Genomic DNA, 21,805 nt, shown 5'->3' with positions numbered 1-21,805 from the left:
AAATAATTGAAATGGGTATATATTTGTTTTTGTTAAGTTGCCTAATAATTATGCACAGTAATAGTCACCTGCACACACAGATATCCCCCTAACATAGCTAAAACTAAAAACAAACTAAAAACTACTTCCAAAAATATTCAGCTTTGATATTAATGAGTTTTTTGGGTTCATTGAGAACATGGTTGTTGTTCAATAATAAAATTAATCCTCAAAAATACAACTTGCCTAATAATTCTGCACTCCCTGTATATTCATCCGACCCTGCTCGGCTTTGGAGAGCAGCTCAACCTTCTGATATTTATCTAGATGCACTCCGACCACATACAAGTTTACTTGTGGAAACGTGGGGGCAGGGCAGACTTATGCATTCTGTGTGCTGTAAACCCTGGTACTTTTAAGCCAGCAAGTAATGTGTTTTTAGATAATGGTAGCAATAAGAGCCATGGCTTTTGATTTGGATTCTCACCATAAGATACGACTCTTCTTACTCAAGGTCTTTGCCCCCAAATTTACATCATGTCGTCTTTCCACAAACTGCATACATGCAGGGTTTTTGGTAGATTACTGCCAAAGGCTACCAAATATTCCACTATACTACTACACTTGGCAGTATCCTTGTCCGGTACCACTAAAGTTGTCCGACATCAGTAGTATGATTGTCTCCATTACTCTGTCAGGGCAGAACCCTACCTGCAGATCATAAAGTATTTTATTGTCCTAGACATATTTTTGCCACAGGGTAGTTGTTGCTGTCGCCAGTACCTTTACCGGAATGGGTAAAAGCAGTCTTCCTATCCAGTATAGGTTTCTTTAATAGAGTCCACACGACATTAAGGTACCCGTCCAATGCAAACTATTTTTTTTATAAGTTACTCCACATTGATTACTCTCCAGAGTCCCATCCTCCAACATTAGATTTAATGAACAGACGTCAGTTGGGGGAGTTCCTTGGTCTTGATACAATGAATATTTCAACTTTTGTCACTGGCAGTTGTTGAGATTGGTCAAATGTGTTGCTACCGGTGTAGCTTCTACTCCTATCATTAACATGTATGTTTTATTTTTATATTATTTAAGCTTTTCCCCTCTTATTTTTTATATCATCATATTTGTAAGACTTTCACACATTTGTAAGGTGACAAAAATAGGTTGAGTAAGGGCAGTATTAGAGGCATGAAAATGATACATGGTAGATTTCATTTTGCTATGATCTGGTAACCCTCTCGGCGTGTTTTACTATGGATGTTATATGGTTAATGTTAAAGGGCTCTAAGCCCCTCGTTTGCATTTGACATCCGACAGGTCTTTGGTGAGCCATTTCCCAAGGGTGCTTCCCACTAGGTGTCTTTTTCAGCTTTAAAACTGTTAACCGGTGTTCCAGTTAACATACTGATGCATTTTTAAGCGGCTACCTGCCCCCGTGTTCTTGCCAGCGTTCGTCCCGTGTGCCTCTAAAGTGATGGGCATATCCTTACGATTAACCATTTTCTGTGACGTTTTGAGTAATAATGCTCTAATGTCCCTACCCTGCTTATCCTGGCAAATTGTTCAGTCTATGTAGACAGTCATTGGCGGGGTTCTCAGCCGCACAAGGGTTTTTTATTTTTATTTTTGTTGGTTCGTTTGGTTGACTACTTTTCACTGGAATAAGATATTTCTGGGTACCAACCAAGCTATTTTTGCTTAAAGTGTTTTAAATGTTCAAGTTATCTTGCAAATTTAGTTACCTTAACCAACGGTACATTTTTTCAGGTGTGAATTTCGTTATTTTGAGAATAGAATAAAACATATCGACGTTTTCTGGAAGCTCTATGTTTGCTTTCAAGTTTACATTCTAATCCCCGTACCAGAGTAGTCATTCACCCAATATAGATCAGGTGTTTTTTATCTGTGGTCTGGGGACCCCTAGGGCTCCATGACGTCTACTCAGGGAGTCTGCGACTGCTTAGAAAATTAAATAATGTTAACAGAATAATAAGGTTAAATATAGGTAAACTAGAAAAATGTAAAATCGAGCATTTGAAAACGTTCTGTAAATGCGAAGGAATTCGAAATTAGAGGCTGGCAAAAAATTTAGCTGGTATCCTCAGACTGATTGGTGGGAGCGGTGCGAGTGGATCAAACAGAACATAGTATGAACAATGTGTGGCCTCAGTTGAATAAAGAAAAGCTCCAAACCTCCCCCCCGCCCCCATTAAATTTGAAATGTAATTTTTTTCATGCTAGTTTGTGAATAAAATAAAATCTTTCATAATTTGTGTAGTTGTTTTTGATGAATTCTTTTTTGTGTATTGTTTTGCGGTTTAATCATAGAAATTACTTATTCCAGGGTCCTCGGCTTGCAGTAATGTTTCAGTGGGTACTTGATTTTATTGAAGATTCAGTAGGGGTCCCAGATTTTAGTAATGATAAAGTAGGAGGTCTGCAGAGTTAAAAGGTTATGAATCACTTTAATAGTAGTTCTGTGTATATTACTTATTTTGCCTAATTCATATATTATAGATTTCATTTATCAGGCATAACCTACCATCTAGTGGTTGGTTGAGGAATTGCCCAAAATATTCTTCCAAAACGTCAGATCTAGTTTTAGTATCGACAACGCAGAGTGATACCTGTGTTCACAGCCATTGTATGAGAATGACCATAATTACCAAATGGTCCGTTATAAAGGGTTGTTTAATAGGTTAAAGGCCATAGCAACATTCTGAATTCCCGAGTGCCTTGCAGGATTAGGCTCCAATCAAGGTGATATTAAAATCTGAATGCGAATGATGTGCTTTATGCCACTAGTCTCTCTTTGGACACATGCTGGGGAATTGCCCAGGTAAGAGAAGTAAAAAAAAAAAACATGTATTCCTTTGGCACTTAGAATTCATACTCTTGTCGTATTTAACAGGAAAATTGTGAGTGGCCTAAGAGCCTACGAGGATTTGCATCTGTTTGTAGAGGACACATATTGCCCCTTGTAACATATCAACTCATCTAGTAGGAAAAATTGGATTGCCGTTTTGTGTCAACTTTGTGACAGTGTGGGTCAGCACTGCCAAAATCTGGTTCGTCCTAATCGTGTACATTCGACTATTTGAAGCACCAAAGGGAACTTGTATCAGATCGATGCAAGCTATTGAAACTGAGTTATTATGTCAAAATCGTGATGAAAGCCTAGTTGTACCTGGAAATGTTAAATGGAATTAACATCTTTAAGCTCTTACTTCACGAACGTGGGGTCTGATGTGATAAGAAGTGTTGAACCTAGCCCTTTTTGGAGGATCATCCCCAAACCTTTTGCCTCCTACCTCCTATTTTTTCCTGACCTCTTGCTGTTGGCTCTAGGACTCTGAGCACTTTATCACTGCTGATCAGTGCTAAAGTGCAGGTGCTCTCCATACTAAGCTTGGTAAGAATAGCTCCTAATTGACACATTTAATTTACCTGTAAGTCCCTTGTACAGTGGTATCCCTATACACAGGGCCTGTAAATTAAATGCTACTAGTGGGCTTGCAGCTCTGCTTGCGCCACCCAGTGAAGTAGCCTTTAAAACCTGTGTCAGGCCTGCTAGCGCAGGGCCTGCATGCACAGTTTACAGGACCTGTCATCTAAATTTACTTGCTAAGCCTAGAACTCCCCTTTTATTACGTGTAAGTCACCCTAAGGTAGGCCCTAGCTAGCCCTATGGGCAGGGTGCTAAGTATGTAAAAGGAAGGACATGTGCCTGGTTGTGTGGCCTGCCCGCATAGTGACAGACAGCCTGTTTGGTTTCTCACTGCTGTGAGTGCTGCCTTGCTCATAGGATTAAATTGTAAATGCCCTGCCTTGTGACTACGAGGTATTGTCTGATTTATGAGGGGTAACGTAGGCATGTTTGGTATGGTTGTTTTTGTAGTGAGAAATCCTGCTTACTGGTGTAGGTAGATTTTTTTTTACCATTATAGAAATGCCTCTTCTAGAAAATGAGCATTTCTCTGTGCTTCTGAATCTGGTGTTTTGCAGCTTGATTCCAGTCCAAGTCTGGGGCAGAGTGACAGCTGGGCTTTGTGCATACTTTGCAGACAGCCTATACACAGGGAGTGTGGAGGTGTCACAGAGGTGCATGTGTACATTGAATGATCTTCCTGAGCTGAGCGAAGGGGAGGTGGGACACCGGCCTTTGTAAAGGCTGTGCCCTGGCCTCACACAAATGGCTTGTTTATCCCCCCCCCCCCCCCCACTGATGTCTGGAGCCTGAGTTGGAGGAGAGAGAGAGGACACTTCTAGAACCAGTTGTAACTGGTTAAAACCTCTTCTCCACCTCTTTGAAATTGCTTTGCTAAACTGAGTATAAATACGGGTATTTTCCCCATAAAAAAATGCACAAGAAACATGTTAAGGAAATGGACACAGAATGCTGTTGGAGGGACTCACCAGGAACCACCTTGGACTGCTGTGCTGACCAGTGACCTGCTAAGTCACTAGGAGAAAATGCCACTGACTGCATCCCCCTTGTGCTGGTCTGTTGCCGGTCCCTACCACCCTGTGCTTCACTTGTATCTCCAGGGGCTGGGTGCTGTGGCCCCTGCAACCATTTATTCCTCAGCGCGAGGATAGCGCTGCACCTAAAGGCTCCTGCAGTGGAGCGGAGTGCCTGAGGAGCACTTCTCGTTATTTCATTAGAGCGCCTTGAGAGTGCATTTATTTTTATCTACCAACCGCCTGGAGAAAGCTCTTTCTTTTAGTCACTGTGCGCCTGGAGAGCTCTTTCCCTGTAACTGCTGCCGGAAGAATCACCGCCGCAATCCGGGCAGCTTGTCTTTGAGAAGCGTGTCCGAAGCGTGCTGTGTTTGGGACCCCTGGGGCACTGGAAAACCAAGAACGGAGGAAGCGCGCTCCTCGTGGTGCCCCTGGGACCAAGAGCACCGAGCAGTGTGCTCCCGGGGACCAGCAGGCACCCATTTTGTCTTGAATTCATTGCAGCAGCTCTAGGAGGGAGGGAGACCTCTCAGGAGGTCCCTCCTGTTCCCAGGGCCACCAATGATGACCGTGCTCTGGGGGGGAAGTGGGGGGTGGGGGGAGGGAGGGAGGAGAGACACGAGGTCCCCGAGCTGTAAGAGCCTCTATTACCCCACTGGGTGAGGAAGCCCCAGTGGAGACCCTGTCCGACGCAGATGGGGTCGCACGATGCCCCAGGTCAAGTAGGGGGCACCCCAAGAACAGGACAATGGGGATACAAGTGTAAGTCTCTCTCCCCCGGTTGCTGTGCGAGGACCATGAACTCTCAAGTGTTGCTTTGGTTCTTCCTGGCTTCCCTGCCTCCGTGAGGGCTGGTCGTGGACCCTGAGGACCGCTAGGGCAGTTGTGCCTCCTTTTAGGCATTATGTTAGGTGGAGGGGAGAAAGGCATGACCCAGAGGATTAGAGGTGGTGCGTGCTGCCCCCTTACCTCACCCACATTCAGATGGCTTGCGGGCCGGTGTTGGGACCCCCCACTCCTTAGCGTTGCCAGAGCCCGGGAGTCCCCCCATATGGCCTCAGGACCAGGGCATATAACCTACCGAGAAGGCCTCATTATTAATGTGCATTTCTGAAGTCATGGTGACTGGAAATATGAATCATGCTGGTACAATCATGGTAATGGTTTGGCAGTGATCTTCCTGTTGTGGGCATTTATGAGCATGGTTTACTATGACCCATGCCATTGTAATGATATGTTTTTCATGACTTGTCATATGTTTTCTGATGTTCCTTTTATGGGCATTTATGTTTACTATGACATGCATTATTTTAGTAATGTTTTCCTGACTGCTGCTTGTGTTGCAGAATAATCAGTAACCTATATGTTGTATGTGACTAGTGCTGGCATTGGCCGGGTAATAGTACTGCGTAACGTTCTGGCAACTGCTTGGGTAGCAGGGTATTACTGACATGTTGTGTTTGGTCTAATAATGTTGTGTACAGTACAGTTTATATAACTTGGTGTTGTGTTTCCTTTGTGGTGGGGTAGTGCTTCCTGTGTTGTGTGTGTTGTGCAATCACTTTACACATTGCCTCTGGGATAGGCCTGACTGCTCATGCCAAGCTACCAAGGGGGTGAGAAGGGGTTATCTTGGGTGTGTAACTCCCTTTCCCTGACTAGAATGGGTGAGTTCTGCTTGGCTTAGCCAACCAGAAACCCAATTTCTAACAAGAAGTATCACCATTTCTTGTGGTAAAATGCAGTGGCATAAAATGTGTATTTTAAGGAACTAAGTAAAATGGTTATGCGCTCTATGTATTTAAATAATATGCAAATTAGCTTCTCAAAATGTTTTGCACTTTCAAACCACTGTGTTTGAAATGTTTTAGTCACTTATCGGTATCGACTCTTAGAATGTGTAGCACACACAAAGCATATAATTATTTATTGGGCTGAGCTCGCCATGGGTTGGGCTCTGTGAATAGCAACCTGAAATGGTATAATCGCTTACCTATATTGACACTGCACATATCTTTATTTAACTGACCTGCGCCAAACCATCCTTAATGTAGGCGATATGGTTAGCAGCGTGGTCTACCCAAAAGTCTTTGTGATTGTTTACAGAGCACTTGCTACCCTTATAGACACATCATGTGTAGAAGGTTCATTGACACTTAATCAGGCACTTTGCTTGCTGCACAAATAAGCAGTGAAGCTTGCAAAAATAGTCCTGGTTGAAAGATGCACCTCTCCCAAGTTGGGGAATACAAAAAGTGACGAGTGGAATACTTAGTGTTTTCTAATATTGATGATTTGCTGGTTAATCTGCCATTTCAAGTTATGAAGTCAGATCATTTTGTAGTCCTAATTTCACACTCCTTGCCCAAGAACCCACCCATATCTACTAAGATGTTAAGTTGATGCTGGTCTAAACTCAATTCCATAGAACGGACCTCCTTCTTAGCCTGCATGACACTAGAACTCGATGATTCCGTGACTGATGCTGAAAGGATCTTTAAATGGGTTACAGCGTGCTTGATAAGTTTCTTGTCATGAAAGCACTGGCCTGAAGGCAAAGAGATGTAACCCTTGGTTCAATTCATAGTTTCAAGACTTGAGAAAGAAATGCAAAACTTTGAAGCGAAAATGGAGAAAGAACTGCAATATGGGTAATAAACCGTAATGCAGGAAGGCGATAAACATCTGTCACTATGCCATTAGAAAAGCTCAGGTAGAATTATTTGCCAAGAAAATAGACAGTGCTGCCAACTCGGCCAAAGAAGTGTTTCTTCTGATAGTGAAGTCTTTCACTGATGCCGCAGCAAAGAACCCAGTGGCAGCTTCGTCAGAATCTCGATGTAATGACTCAGCCACTTTCTTTTCTAGGGTAAAAACATGACATTTATGCTTCCATCCATAACCCAGAAAAGGCTGTCCCATTAGATGAAACAGTTATTTAATCCAAAGTCTTAAGGACCTTTCTTTCTGCTTTACTACTTTTTGATGATGGGCATTCAGCGATCTTTGTTAGGAAAGTAAAATTGGGTGCTCAGTTATACCCGTCCCTACTTGTCACAGAAATTATCCTCCCTGTTGTAAAGGAGCTCTTGAACCTATCTTTGTCAAGTACAGTTTTACCTGAGGCCTAGAAACATGAGATAGTTAAGCCTGTATCAAAGAAGCCATCCCTGCATCCCTCCCATTTTGAGAACTGTAGGCCAATCTCACTAGGAAAAGTGCTGGAGAAGCATTTAAACACTCAACTGAGTTAAAAAAAAGAAATAGCCCTTTTCTCTACTTCTCACAGATGGGCTTCCATCCTGGCCATAGCACTGAATCAGTGCTATTGGCGGTAACCAAGGACCAAAATGCGCTCTGGATATGGGTGGCACTGTAGCCCTTATCTTACTAGATCACATGTCAGCCTTCGACACGGTTGACCATACTATACTGTTGGAGAGATTATACGGTCTTGGAGTAGAGCATCACTCTCCTAGGTTCAAATGCATTTTATTGACATTTTTAGTATCTGCATTTCAGTCACCTTTGACGCCCACCTCTCTGGACCATGCTGGCATCCAATATAAGATATGCACTGTTGTGAAAAGAAATTGGAGTTGGCTCTGATGTGTTGTGCAAGGGGTTCTAGCATGACCGCAGAGACGACAAAAGACACCCCTGTCTTGTGCCTTGCTCAGTCGTAATCCAACGTGAGTGGAGGCCATCAGGGCGTATTTTCCTACTAGACTCTTAATAGGCTGCCAATTCCTATGCTGTCGCAGTCCTCACCGAGACCTAGACCAACAACACCTCAGGCCCAGATATCGCCATCCCACAGGGATACAAGATCGCCCGGAAAGATCGCCCCAGCTGCCCTGGCGGGGAATCGCCATCGTCCACAGGTCCCACCTCCACCTGAACACACACTCCAAAGACTCAAAAGAAGCCATTAACCTGATGGAACACCTCCACTTCAAGCTACACACCAGCCCGACATCCACCATCAGGGGAACCATCATCTACCGCCCCCCAGGATCTCACACACCTTTCACCGACTCCATCACTGACTTCATCTCCGCACAAGCCATCGCAGCCACCAACTACACCCTGCTGGTAGACATCAACTTCCACCTTGAGAAACCACAAGACCCCAACACCGCATTCCTCCTAGACAACCTCAACAACAGAGGACTCCAACAAATCATGGCAGAGCCAACACACTCTGCAGGACACACCCTCAATCCCATCTTCACTACAGGAACCTCCGCTACCTTCAGCCACACCACAGAACTCCCATGGACAGATCACCGATGCATCCACTTCACCTTCAACACACTCACCATCACCAGACCCCCAACTCCAGCCATCGCATAGAAACTGGACAAGAATAACCGACGATCAGCTCACCGCCCCCCTCGCTGCCCCCACCATCGCACGCAACGATGACCCAAACACCACAGCAAGCACCTTCCACAACTGGATCACCGACTGCACCAACACCATAGCCCCTCTCAAAAAGAAAACCAACACCCACACAAAGAGAGCCAGCTGGTTTACCCCTGAACTACGGGAATCAAGACGCACCTGTCGCCGCCTGGAGAAAATCTGAAGAAACACCAAATCCAGAGAAGCCCATAGCAACTTCAAAGCCGCCACCACCCGCACACCACCAAATCATCAAACACCTGAAAGAAGGATATCCAAGACAGGATATCCTCGCAAACACACAACAGCAAGGAACTCATCAGCATCATCAAGGAGTTGGCCCAACCCAACAGTTAAAACAACAGACATCTCACCCTCACAGGACCTATGCGACACTCAACACCTACTTCCACCACAAAATCAAGACCATCTACGACAGTTTCAACAAGGACAACCCACGCGCAGATCCCCCCTCTCAACCCCTGACACCAACAAACCCACAATCTCCACCTGGACACCCTTCTCCACTGAAGATACATTGAAAACCATGAAGTCCATACACTCCGGGGTCCCCACGGACCCATGCCCCCATCACCACTTCAACAGGGCTGCAAACACCATCGCCAGCCAAGCCCGCAACCTCGGAATCATCCTTGACCCCGACCTCCGCATGAACCATCAGATCAACTCAGTCACCTCCACCTGCTTCCGCACCCTCTGCCTCCTATGCAAGACCATCAAATGGATCCCCTTCAAGCATAGAAAGACCGTCACACATGCCCTCATCTCCAGCAGACTGGACTACGCAACGCGCTCTACGCAGAAATCAACAAAAAACTCACCTGCAAATTGCAAAACATCCAGAACACCGCTGCCAGATTGATCCTCGACCTACCCCGACACTGCCACATCTCACAACACCTACGCACACTGCACTGGCTCCCCATAGAGAAAAGAATCCTTTCAAAATTCTCACCTACACACACAAAGCCCTCCACTACACTCTTCTCCCCCCCTCGCCCCCCATGTCCCTCCCATCCCCAGCGCCTTGAGACCCTAACGGGTGAGTAGCTACACTTTATAAACACTGATTGATTGTTTGATTGAATAGCCATTTCATGAATGTTTCCCTCTTGCCCGTCGACCTCAGTGTGTCCTTGCCCACCCTGTCAGATGCCTTCTCCATGTCCAGGGTGACCAGGAGTGATTGCTTGGCCCCAGTGGTTCCAGTGTCGAGGAGGTGGAGTGCTTTCTTTGATGTTCTACCATATTGACGGGGTGGACCAGCTCTTCTATCAGCAGTTGCAATCGTAGGCCCACAATCTTTGTGAATATTTTCACATCGATGTTGAGTAGGCCTATGGGCCTATAGGAGCCAGGTTTCATGGGGTCTTTTTCCAGTTTATGAATGCTGGAGATAGTTGATTTGGCCATGAAAGGTGCCACTGACTCTCTGCAAGTAATTTTCTGGAATACAGTAGAAGGCAGCAGTGAACCCGTTCAGTACTAGGGCTCTGTTAAGAAGTTGTTTAGATATGGCTTGGAGAGCCTCCTCCTTGGTTATAGGCTTTTCTAAGTGTTCCCTGTCCGACTTGGTTCAATTTGGGCAGAGCTGCCTCTGCTAGATATGCAGCTCTGGCCTGAGCATGGGTTGGCTCCATAGTGTATAGATGTGTGTAATATGTGTGGAAGCATTGGGCTTTATCTGCATCTCTGGTGTGTACCCTTCTGTCCTGGGATCTAACTTCTGCTATTAGGGTTTGGTTCTGTGTGCGGCAGAGGTTTTCTCACAGTTTGCATGGTTTATTTCCACTCATAGTGTTTATTGTCTAGCTGGACGTGCAGGAAAGCTTTTGGGAGCGAGTGTGTTTGTGGTCTTATTCTAGAGTATGGAGCTTGTTTGTGAGTTTTATTTTCAAGGCATTCTCTGACTTCCCACTCTGTAAGCCCCTTCAAGCTTCCTTCAGGATCACTTCTTTGTCTTCAAAATAGTGGAAGCAGACCAGTATATCTAGAGAAACGTCTTGTTCTGGGACCTGCCACCTCAACTGTCATTGTGTGCTCGATTCTTGATTAGGGGGCTGTTCTCGTCTACCAGTGCCTCTACTAAGGCCTGTATCTATTGGATGAAGTCACCTCCTTTTTTTTACCCAGAAGGTTGTATGCAAAGGTTGCATCTTGGAGAGAGGTTATCCAAGTCCTCTTGCTTTTCCTGGAAGATCACAAGCTGATCGGTGACGGTCACCAGGTGGGGGCAATAGTTCTCCTGTTCCAGGGTGCGCACATGTTGGGTTTTCTCCAGTTCATCGACCTCCTGTCCCAGGTCACCCAAGTTGCTCTTAAGTTCGAATAGGTTTGGTTGAGATCTGCCCTAACTGATCTGGCTATCCTGTAGGTTGCTCCAGCTGCTGCTTTACAGAGGCTCTTACTGATCCTCGTGCTGCCCGTGCAGAGTCGCCGTCATCCTGCAGATGCGGCTTGCCTTTGCAGCCACTGGCCAGTCTACTGCACTGGCCCTCACTTTACTGTTCTGGTCCTGTTGTTCAGCTGCACTGGGTTGGGAGTCCTGCAGGCCTCTCAAGCTGCTCCTTAACAGAGGCTCACCTCTTACTGCTTGGCCTCGCGCATCCCCAGCTGAGTCGCTGTCATCCAGGAGGCACGACCCATCCTCGTGGCTGCCCAGGAGGCACGACCCATCTACAGCGCCGGCACGTCATCCAGGAGGCACGCCCCATCTACAGCGCCGGCTGTTCTTCCTCTTTCCTGACCACTCTTATTGGCTGCACTGGGTTGAGAGTCTCCCCGGGCCCTTTAGATCCAGCCCCTGACGTTAAAGGGTGGGTGACAGCCTCCAGGGGGCTCGCTTTTGCCACGGGCCGGGACAGAGCTCTGCACTCGTGTGTCCAGTGCCATCTTGGGCTTGGCCAAGTGCTGACATCAGGCTTTTAAATGGTTCTCGTCCTTTCTCGATGATTAAAGATTTCGAGTATGGGATACACCTTTTTTTCAGATGTCTTATCCCTTGAATGTGGAGTTCTCAGGGGTTCATCACTGAGCCCCACATTATTTAATGTTTATGTCCACCAGCTTGCTGACTTAATTCAGTCCTATGGTCTTTCATTGGTGTTGTATGCTGAGGACATCCAGTTGCTTATCTCGCTAGCCCCGAAACATCATTCTAAAGTGGCAAGCCTGAAGCCATGCCGCTGGACTGCAGTAATGTACATTACTTAGGTACCTATTATCTGGCAAAGAAGATTATAGATTATTCAAAATATGGCAGCACGCCTGCTGATGAGGGCGCCTAAGCATAACTCCACCTCCAAGTTACTTGTCAAACTTCATTGGCTCAATACCAAAATCATTAAAGGGTTCAGTTAAAAACTTTTTACGTATTACATATTGAGCCTTCCGCAACACAGACCCGCTCTTGTTCAGCCTTATGTGCCATTAAGATCCTTAAGGTTCTCTAACGCGATGCATACAGGAACTCTAAAAATTCTTAAAAGCAGATGTGAAGGGGCAGTTTTATTTACCTGGCAGCCAAACCGTTCCTTCCCCATAAAACATTTCAGTTCCTCTGACGAACTCCGCTTCAGGAAGTCTTGCAAAACGTGGCTGTTCGATAGAGACTAAGTCGGTACAGTTGAATCTGGTTCATCAATCTGCCTTCTAGCAATGAGCGGCCCTATTTGGACAGCTGTGTGCTTTAGAAATGCCAGTTAATAGAAACAGATATAAAATAGTTTCAGCCGCCTCTAATTATTCCTTTCATCACTTTGTTGTTTTTGCAGTAGACACTCTAAAAGCATCAAGTATTCTCACATGTCCTGTGTGCGCTGTATCTTTGAAACCAAGATATACCGGTCTTACAAGGAGTAAGTAGGCCAAAATCAGTCAGGGCTTGCTTGTGTTCCATCTGGAGAGGACCTGGTCTGGCAGTTTGAGCTGGAGTGTACCTATTGGAGCTTGACAAAGACTTTGATTTGCATAATTGCAGGTCTCTGTAAAGAGTGGCACAGTGAATGAAAAACAGTGGTGTTTTATGCGACTGAGCAATTGCCAAAGGCTGAGATTAAATAAAACATTCCATAAATTACTAATATTTTTACAGTCCTAAGTGAGGTGATAGAGAGCGTACATACATAGAATTTGGCGAGGTCCCCCCAGTGTGAATGGGGTCTAGTAACAGTGGAGAAATTCGGAGCACAACAAGTTAAGGAAATAAGTGTTCCTAATGAGGACTTTGGAATTAATAAATTATAGAATGTTACCACGTTGATTTTGCAAAAAAAAAAAAAAAAGACCAGTCTTTGCTCCAGTTTCTTTTTCTCAATTTCCTTTTCTCAGTTTGCAAACTTTTATACGTTGTGTGTGCTGTTTGCAAAATTGAACTCCCAATTTCAAATGACCACGTTGCCACATGCATACATCAACATCAACCTAGGTGGGCACTTACTGTGTGAACAGTGTGTATTTTATTGTCTTGTATAGTGCAGGATGCACAGCAGGGGTTTCCTTGGATCTAGGAGCCCAGATAACAACACTGTTAGGTTTATTACAGGTAGTTATTTGCAGTGAGTAATTTGGGCTGCTGGTGCTATAGTTGTCACCCACCATATTTTTTACTTGCCTGACCTGTATTTTTATACCCCTGCCTGTAAAAAAAAAAAATTGGAAGACATGCAGACCCGCCACTTATTGCTGTATAAAGTATAGATCTAGACAGCAAACACATGAAGAAATAAAACTTACAAAATATTTAACAGCTGTTTTTTCACCTCTAAATGATTACAGCAAACAAAGGGATGATTATCACAGTACAAAAGAATGCTGCAAATTTTAAACATTGTTTTTTTACCTACAACACTTGGGGCCACATGTACTATCTCTGGAATTTGCGACTTCCTAATTACGACCTTTTGTGGCTCTTAACTAGAAAGTCACAAAATGCGATGTAGAACACTGTTTGCGATTCCCAAATGAGTCGTAAGTGACCTGCCTCATTAATATTCATGAGGCAGGTCACAATTTGCGACCCATTGGGAATGGCCTGCACTCACAGGAATGGTGGCCTGCTGGGATCCCAATGTCTGTGACTGCTTTTTAAATGAAGCATTTTTTTTAATTAGTGTGTTTTCTTTAAAGGAAAATGGGATGCATTTCAAAAAATTAAAATGAAACTTTTTTTTATTCATTTTTTTATGAGTAGGCAGTGGTCTGAGGGACCACTGCCTGCTCTTAAAAAATGTTGCCATCCCATTCCCGTTTGGGAATGTGTTACCACCAATTTGAAATTGGTAGTAAACTGCGAATGTTTTGCAACCGCATTCGAGTTGCAAAACATAAATTCATGGACCTGCGACTCGCTATTAGGAAGGGACTCCCTTTACACACACCCCTTCCTCGTATCGAATCGCAAACCCTATTTTGCGAGTCCAGAAATAGGTTACCGACTCACAAAATAGGGTTGGTACATGTCAGTGTCGTTGGACTCTCGTCATGGGGATGAGACTGCTGGATTCAGGCGGCAGTACCACCACTTGTGGGTGACTGAGTCAATCCCACATCATTTGATAGCTATCTGCCTATCCTTCTTGGCTAGCTAGCAGCACCTCACCCAAACCTAGAAAGTAAAGGTGATTTGTGGCAGCCTGAAACATGACACTCTGTGACTCCTCAGGTAAGTCGTCGTCAAGAGATCTCACCCATTTCTCTCATTAGCACGAGTCTCACAAACACGTAAGCAGACAGAGAGAGATGCAGGGCAGTTTTCAGTGCATTTATTGAAAAGACTGCAATCTACAATAAAATATATGGGCTGCAATTATTGGGCAGATGAGACTGAGCACAATTAGGATTGTTACATCAGTGAAAAAGTCAACATCTCCAGCCTACTGGAATAAACATGTGCATAGGAATCCTTCTCAATCGTCCAGCTTCTAAGCAAGGGCAATAGCGGTGACACACTAATTAATCCATATAAGGAACATCCACCCCATTACCTGAAAACAGGGATCTGCCCTCTGTCTTCTTGGTTGGTTGCAGAGACAGGACTGGGATAGCAAAGTAGCAGTGAAATGGCATACAGCTTGGATGAACCCCCTGGTTGGAATGACCTCTCTAACCTTCTATGGCCTGTGTGATGTTTTTATAATAAATATGTTTGTGTTCTGAGAACCAGGCCTGACGTGATCTTGTATCTAATTGTCAGGCTGTCTGCGCACTTTTGTGGTGGCAGTACAAAAAAGATTATCATGTACCGCAATGGGCAACCTTGAGTAGAGATACACTCTGAAAATGTTGTTCACTGAAAGCAGCAACAGCATGTTCGCAGAATAGCAGCTGATTAGAAAAACAAAAAATCCCTGCTAAAAGCAGGCTATGCTAAAGTGAGTTAAAATTATTAAATAAAAATAGAGCAAGTATTTGGGTAAAAGGGCACAGGCCGCAGGCCTAGGCTTAAATAAGTGTGCCCAAGCAAAGCTCCAAAATGAATACACATCAGAAGGCTACTTAGCATTCACAAATGGCCCAATTTGCAGTCATTTGCGACAGCTAAATCCTTTTGTACGTGTGGCCCTTGATCATTCCAGAATCGCAAAACATAAACAAATTGTCGGCATTTCTTTCTAAGAGAGGTGGCAACCCGAAGTGGGGCTCACTAGAACTTATTTTTTGGCCACGTGGGTTATCCCCTCTCCACGTCTATTAATCTTTGTGTTTCTTACCTCATGTTAAGGATGATTTGGAGAGAGGTGTGTGGCACATGCATTTGAAAGCAGAGGTATGTTACGTTGTCCTCTTCCATCCATAACATCAGCCTAGCTGGGATTTGATAACTTTTCTATTAAGTGTTATAAATAAGGGATGTTTTTATTAAATTAACAATACTCCAGCAGCAACTGAAGTGAATAAAAAAATATGGGAACTGTGATCCCAAGTGCCATGCACGGAGGAGAGTGTGTGTGGGTTTGGAGAGGTAGAAGACATAGTTTAAAAATGTTTTTTTAACTATTTTTTTCGCCTTCAGGTAATTGTATATAAAATAATGGCCCAATATTAAAAAATAAATGCAAGTTCATCTAATTTGTGGGAAATTCACTTTTAGGGTATGAAACCTCAGTCGGTTAATATGATCACTGCGGATGTCTTTGTGTAACCAGGAAATCAAAGAATTGAATCCTAATTAACACAGTGAGGAATAGGCACCTCAAGGTCGGCATTACTCGTTTAAGGACTGATGTTATTTTTATTACTATGAAAACTGTTTCTGTAAAACAAAAACAAAAAAACATGGGCACGTTGTTCCCATTATGTCCCCATTAGATCCTAACCACTGTTCACTCCAAAAGCTGAATTGCCTTGTCAAGGTTCGAACCCTGGACTTTTAGGTGAGCATATTTGCTCAGCAGCGCTCCTTCAATTTACTGCGTCATCCTACCGGCTGTAACCTGACTACTTCTGTTGGTTTTCTGGCACCTATTAGACTTGTGAAAATCTTCTCCTACGCCTCGTTAATATAAAGATGGTCTCTTCCCTTTATCACCGTCAATTCATTTGCTCCAGCCAGTCACAGAAGCAGATTGTGTGCAATTCTAGAGGGAGGGGAGACAATGTCTCACAAGGGGGTAGCCAGTTCATGCCTACTTGTTAGTTCACTGCAGTTTGCTGTGCCACACCCTGGGAAGATCTACTTCCCTGCCTCCACTCCAGTAAAGAAATCCATCTACAATTTTATCATTGGTTGTGATTATGGCTCTGCAAAAATCCTGTTGTCAAGTGTTTCCCTCTGTCCTACTTGATCACTTTTTTTTAGATGTTTGAAATAGTTTGTCAAACCCCTGACATAAGATGTCTGAGCGCTTTCCATAATCGATATATGTACAGTTTATTAAACGGAACTCAAGAAAACAACAGTGTTATGTATATGCACATGGATCCACGAGACCTTTAACATTGCATATCCAAAGTGTACATGATTTAGCAGAAATTTAACATTCAAACATTGTAGTTAGCGGGGTATAATAAATGTTCTAAATCATAGGGCAAAGTTTATCATGAGCGCAGTACAGTGCAGCAGCCTAATAATAGCTACTTCAGGGGAATTAAATATAGAGGTTTAAATTATATTTTTTCCCTAAGCTCTCTTTCCAGGATGGTTAGGCAGTATGCATGGAGTGTGCATTTTTTAAAGATCTATTCCCCCTCCCACCTTGACACCCTACTTTGGTTTTCCTGTAGCATAAAATATGTTTAATTATTTGTGGTCTATCTCATACTAGACTTGTACAATCATAATTATAGCTTTAAGTGATATTACTCTGACGTCTGGCCAATTTAAGATTAACCTTTTGTTGGTTAATACTGGTTTCTTTATTTGTCTAAACAGGTTAGATGAAGCTGTGGTTTCCCTTCAAAAGGAAAAAAACATGTATAAAGAAATAGAAAATTACCCAACATGCTTTAAGGTAACGTATGTAATTTGCATATATGGTAGACCATTGGGCTGTGAATTGATTACATTATATTATGTTTCTGCGTTAATATATTCTGTTTGTGGTTGAAATATATCTGTTCATTCATTAAAACAATACGTGTAAACCCAGTCCTCCTGAATGGAAGTATGGTCTTATGCTTTTATTTATCAAATGAGCATACTCGGGCTACTGTGTGATTTGTTTTTTAATCTAAGCTGAAATTCTAGTTCAAGTACTACATTTAGAACAGCGTTGGAAACTCGCACTGGCGCATTAGACAAAGTAGAAAAATTGGTTGTAATGCATACTTGCTCTCACAGAGTTGTTATAATGAACACTTTCCTCAGTCCTCGGACTGAGCTTACAAAATGTTTGTAGTGAGAGGAATCACTAAGTCCTCGTGGTCCTTCTCAATGTCAGTTGAGTAGCCCTGAAGATTCATGTAATATAATGGGTCTATATAAAGCGCAGTCACATTTTCTGAAATCTAAAAAAAAATATTTTCTTGCCTGCCAGCTCTGACTCTGCTGCAGGTTGTGACATGCACTGAACAAGGTTAATGTATATGATCTCACTGCACGTGCTGGGGTCCACCGGCACATATTTTGTGACATGTCTCAGGTTAGTGTACTTTTTGTAGATCTCTTTGGACATGACTGATGTGTACGAGAAGTACAATCTTTCCATCTTTTAGTTTTTAACCTCAATTCTAGTTTCGATTGAGATGCAGGGGCTTCTGTGACTGCTGTGGTGGCCAGAATGATGCCTACCCTTCCATTAAAACAATGCTTGGTAAGCATGCTGAGTGATCATATTTGGGAGGTATATCTTCCTTAACTTTCTGTTGGTGAAACTGAAAATGTTCTATATTGTAGAGTGCATCACAAAGGAGCCATTAAATTATAGCCAATACAAAAAGAGTGAGAGTGAAATCTAAATCTTTCAATTATATTTTTCCCTGAAATCCCTTCTTAGATGGCCTAGGCAGTCCCGACGGAATACATATTTATTTTAAGATCTATTGCCTCCTAACCTTTCTCTCCCATTTTAACGCCTCTTTTTTAAATTTTCCTGTTACATAAACTATGCACACATAACTCCTTGAGGATTGCAGCACTAAACCTTTCTTTCAGTAAGGCAAAAGAAATACTGCATTCTGACAGATATTACTTGAAAGATGTATACTTTCCAATGCACATACTTGGTGCGTGTGCCGGTCGGCTCCAAGGAAGGAAATTAAGGCAGGCCTCGTTGCTCCAAAAGAGGCTATTCGGCCATTCTTTGGTGGTCTACACACATCTGTAATTTTATTAAGGAAGTTACAAATTAAGACCTTAAGCAAGAAATCACTCAGGTAACTAGAATTGCAGTCCTAGTCTTAGGAAAGAGTTATTGGCAAATGTGGGATATCTGTCAAAAATTGGCTCCTGTCCACATATTCTAGAGTGTTTAATAGCTATGTGCTCTAAATGGGCAGACAGGACATCTGCCAAATTCTAAGTAGACCCCGTATCGCTTAAACACATATGTCAATATGGTTTCGGTATCCTACATGGGGCTAGAGTCCTCCACTCGCAAATGTTACACTTGTTACTGAAAACTGGTTTTGTGTATGACATGCCAGCTTTATCTACTTCGTATAGTATGTTTTGGTTTGCCCTGCCACTCCATTCTTCGAGGGTACACTGTGGTGCTTTGCCCATCCTAGAAGACCTGATGCTCTGAATACAGGTTACACGTGAAGCATCTTTGGTAGTGGTTTCAAGCACGGGATGTCTTGATTCGATCACTAGCTCCTTCTTGGGCGTTACTGTGCTGATAAAATTATTCAGCTGACACACTTTTTAGTCCAGATCCAGTGTTCAAGTGACAGAGGTGTGTGTGTGAATGAGACACGAATCTGGCACACACTGCAGTTTTCTTTACTGTTCCAGTGGTCCAATTCAATCTTGATATGAAGAGGCAATGAGTTGTAGAGCCTAGGTCCGTAGAGAGAATTATGTCTGCCCCAGCCTTCGTTCAATCAGCCTGAAAGTTCTCTGCTATTTAGAGCCTAAACATTCCCAAAAAGTGAGTGCCTCTTTCATGAGACGTTTGAGACCATTATAATATTTTACATTTTCTTTGAAATCTAACCAATGCCAAGAGTTTCTGGCTGCTGAAACATCGATCTTGATACACACACAAGGCTTGCTGGTTGGGGCTGGATCACATGCGATTTGCCAAGAAAGACCTGCACATGGAAGTTTCCTCGGCACAGGGCTTATTGCAATGTGTCCGACCTAGTTGAGGAGGGATTAATCCCTCCCGTATTTTCAGCCTATCCACAGAAGATGCATTTGCATAGAAAATAATACAGATAGTCAGGGGTTTCCCTTAAAATCTAGTATGAATCCAACATTGAATATTTCCACACAACACCTCTGACAAAGCCCTGTGGCTGTGTATTTTTTTCCGGCACATTAAACCTAGGCATCAGAGATTGCCTTTGCAATTGTCAGAATTTGGCCATCATACTGACCTTTAATTTGGTTCTGGTGTACAATAGGCATGGTCTGAAATGCTCCTGCATGGCGCAGCTGTGTTTGGTGTGTGTTTGCCTGAAAAGTGTTTCGAAAGGGGTGGTGTATCCATGCAAATCGAGTAAAGATGTCAAGGTGCTTAGCCGATGTTGCAGGTGATTAACTTGTTGTATCAAAACAGGGCTGTCTAAAGTGGGTGCAGCAGGGCAATATTGATACCAGATGCTCAGGATATCCGCAGATGTGTGTTTCTACAATGAGTCTAATTAGAACTCCTTTTAGCCAGTGAGTGTCCTGAGCATCTGGGAAGGATGAAGACGACCTGGACCTATGCTAAACATCCCAGTGTTAAAAAGGCAAACGTTCCCTTTTGACCCTGGTGATCACCTATTTGATCCAGTGTTTTTTAATTTGTACTGATTTTATTTTCTTATTTTGTATCATGAGTAACAACAATTACCTTGATCTCTGTTCTTTTAACTAATTAATCCACGTCTAAGAATGAGAAAGAAAAAAGTTGAATTGCAGCAAATTCAAGATAACTATTATAGATTAGTAATGTACATTTTTTGACTTTTCTTGTTTTTTCTGTTTTCTTTTGTGTTTCAGAAAACAATTGCTCAAGTGTTAGTTCATCTTCATAGGAATGACTATGTAGCTGCAGAGAAATGCGTTAGAGAATCCTACAGGTATGTAAAAGCTTCACTTGACTCAGAAAAAAGCTTGGCGACAACATTTCCTTTTCTCACTTTACTAAGAAAATAGAAACTCGGAAAACCTCTTGGAATTTTAACACCTGTTTAGACCAAATGTAGCCAGCAAAGCATCAAATATTCTAAGTGCAAATTGCAATTACAGCATACCAGAGCTTCGCCCCCTTGTCAGTTGGGGTACGTATTTCTAACTTCCAAACATTTCAGCCGTAGATTTACACACTTTTTGCTCAATGCAATTGAATGGTTGAAAAAGTACATGGTACAGATTAAACTATAACTTGACATTAAGATACAGGTCCCGGGCAACAGGTGCCGGGCTTCTATCATGGGAAAAATGCAAATGTCATGGAAGTAGATACAGTAACCTAGAAAAAAAAGCCGGCTTCACTATATTTGTCGTTTTCGCGTTATGCCCACTTCAGAATGAGGCTACTCTTACCATAGCAGAAGAGCAACATTTTTATTGTCCAACACATGAAAAGTGCGTTTAAATCGTGTAAATGTGCATTAATGCTAAAGTGAGCTTTAAGCAGCTATAACATTAAATTTGTTTTTCCAATATAAACAGAAATATATATATGACATTTTACATCCTAATGCTCCCTTTTTTCACTATGATTTGAACAATTATAACAACTCAGTAGCTAATAGCAAGAGTGCTTCAGTTTTAAATTCTTCACTGCTACATTTTTGATCGTCATTATCAGACGGATAAGCATGGGCAACACCTTTTAATGTAAGCACATTGGATGATGCACAAACTCAGTTTAGTCAATACATAAGGTCACTGCTATAACTATTAAAAAAAACTCCATTCCTTATTGCCAAAATATCCTATTTATGCAAGCTTAGATGCCACTTCTTAATTCTAAGCTACTATGAATCTCATGTAATTCTCTTTCACTGCTCTTAATATAGACTAATTGTGCATTGAGACTGAGGGAGGTGCTGGGGAGATGAGTGCAACACTCTGACCCTGATAAATTAGTTTACCCCAACCCACTTTAAATGAATTACCATTTACTCAAACACTTCCAGTATTTGAGCATTCTATCTTGACTCTGATGACCTTCCCTACACTGTATTGGGGAAACAAAATGGCGAAGAATCTCTTTTGTCCGGAGACCTCACAGCGCACCTGCCACAGTTGAAGGGGATAGGTTTTGGAGTGTCAGATGGAAGGGACCACATAATCGGCATAACAGACCCTAGCCCAGTCTTGGGGCATCAACTT

At 43.0% G+C, this 21,805-nt stretch overlaps 1 protein-coding gene across 1 annotated transcript in view; it reads left to right on the top strand.

Annotated features, from left to right (window-relative positions):
* NAPG (NSF attachment protein gamma) overlaps positions 1 to 21,805 on the top strand; it is a 172,446-nt gene that overhangs the window by 113,155 nt on the left and 37,486 nt on the right. Inside the window, exons 9-10 of the mRNA XM_069216481.1 lie at positions 17,246 to 17,324; positions 20,465 to 20,544. Coding sequence (XP_069072582.1) covers positions 17,246 to 17,324; positions 20,465 to 20,544 — 159 coding nt within the window. The remainder of the gene's footprint in view (positions 1 to 17,245; positions 17,325 to 20,464; positions 20,545 to 21,805) is intronic.

Source organism: Pleurodeles waltl, chromosome 2_1 (assembly GCF_031143425.1).
Source record: "Pleurodeles waltl isolate 20211129_DDA chromosome 2_1, aPleWal1.hap1.20221129, whole genome shotgun sequence".
NCBI classification, from domain to species: domain Eukaryota; kingdom Metazoa; phylum Chordata; class Amphibia; order Caudata; family Salamandridae; genus Pleurodeles; species Pleurodeles waltl.
Note: the sequence above shows the minus strand (reverse complement) of the source record. Positions and strands in the feature narration are given on the sequence as shown.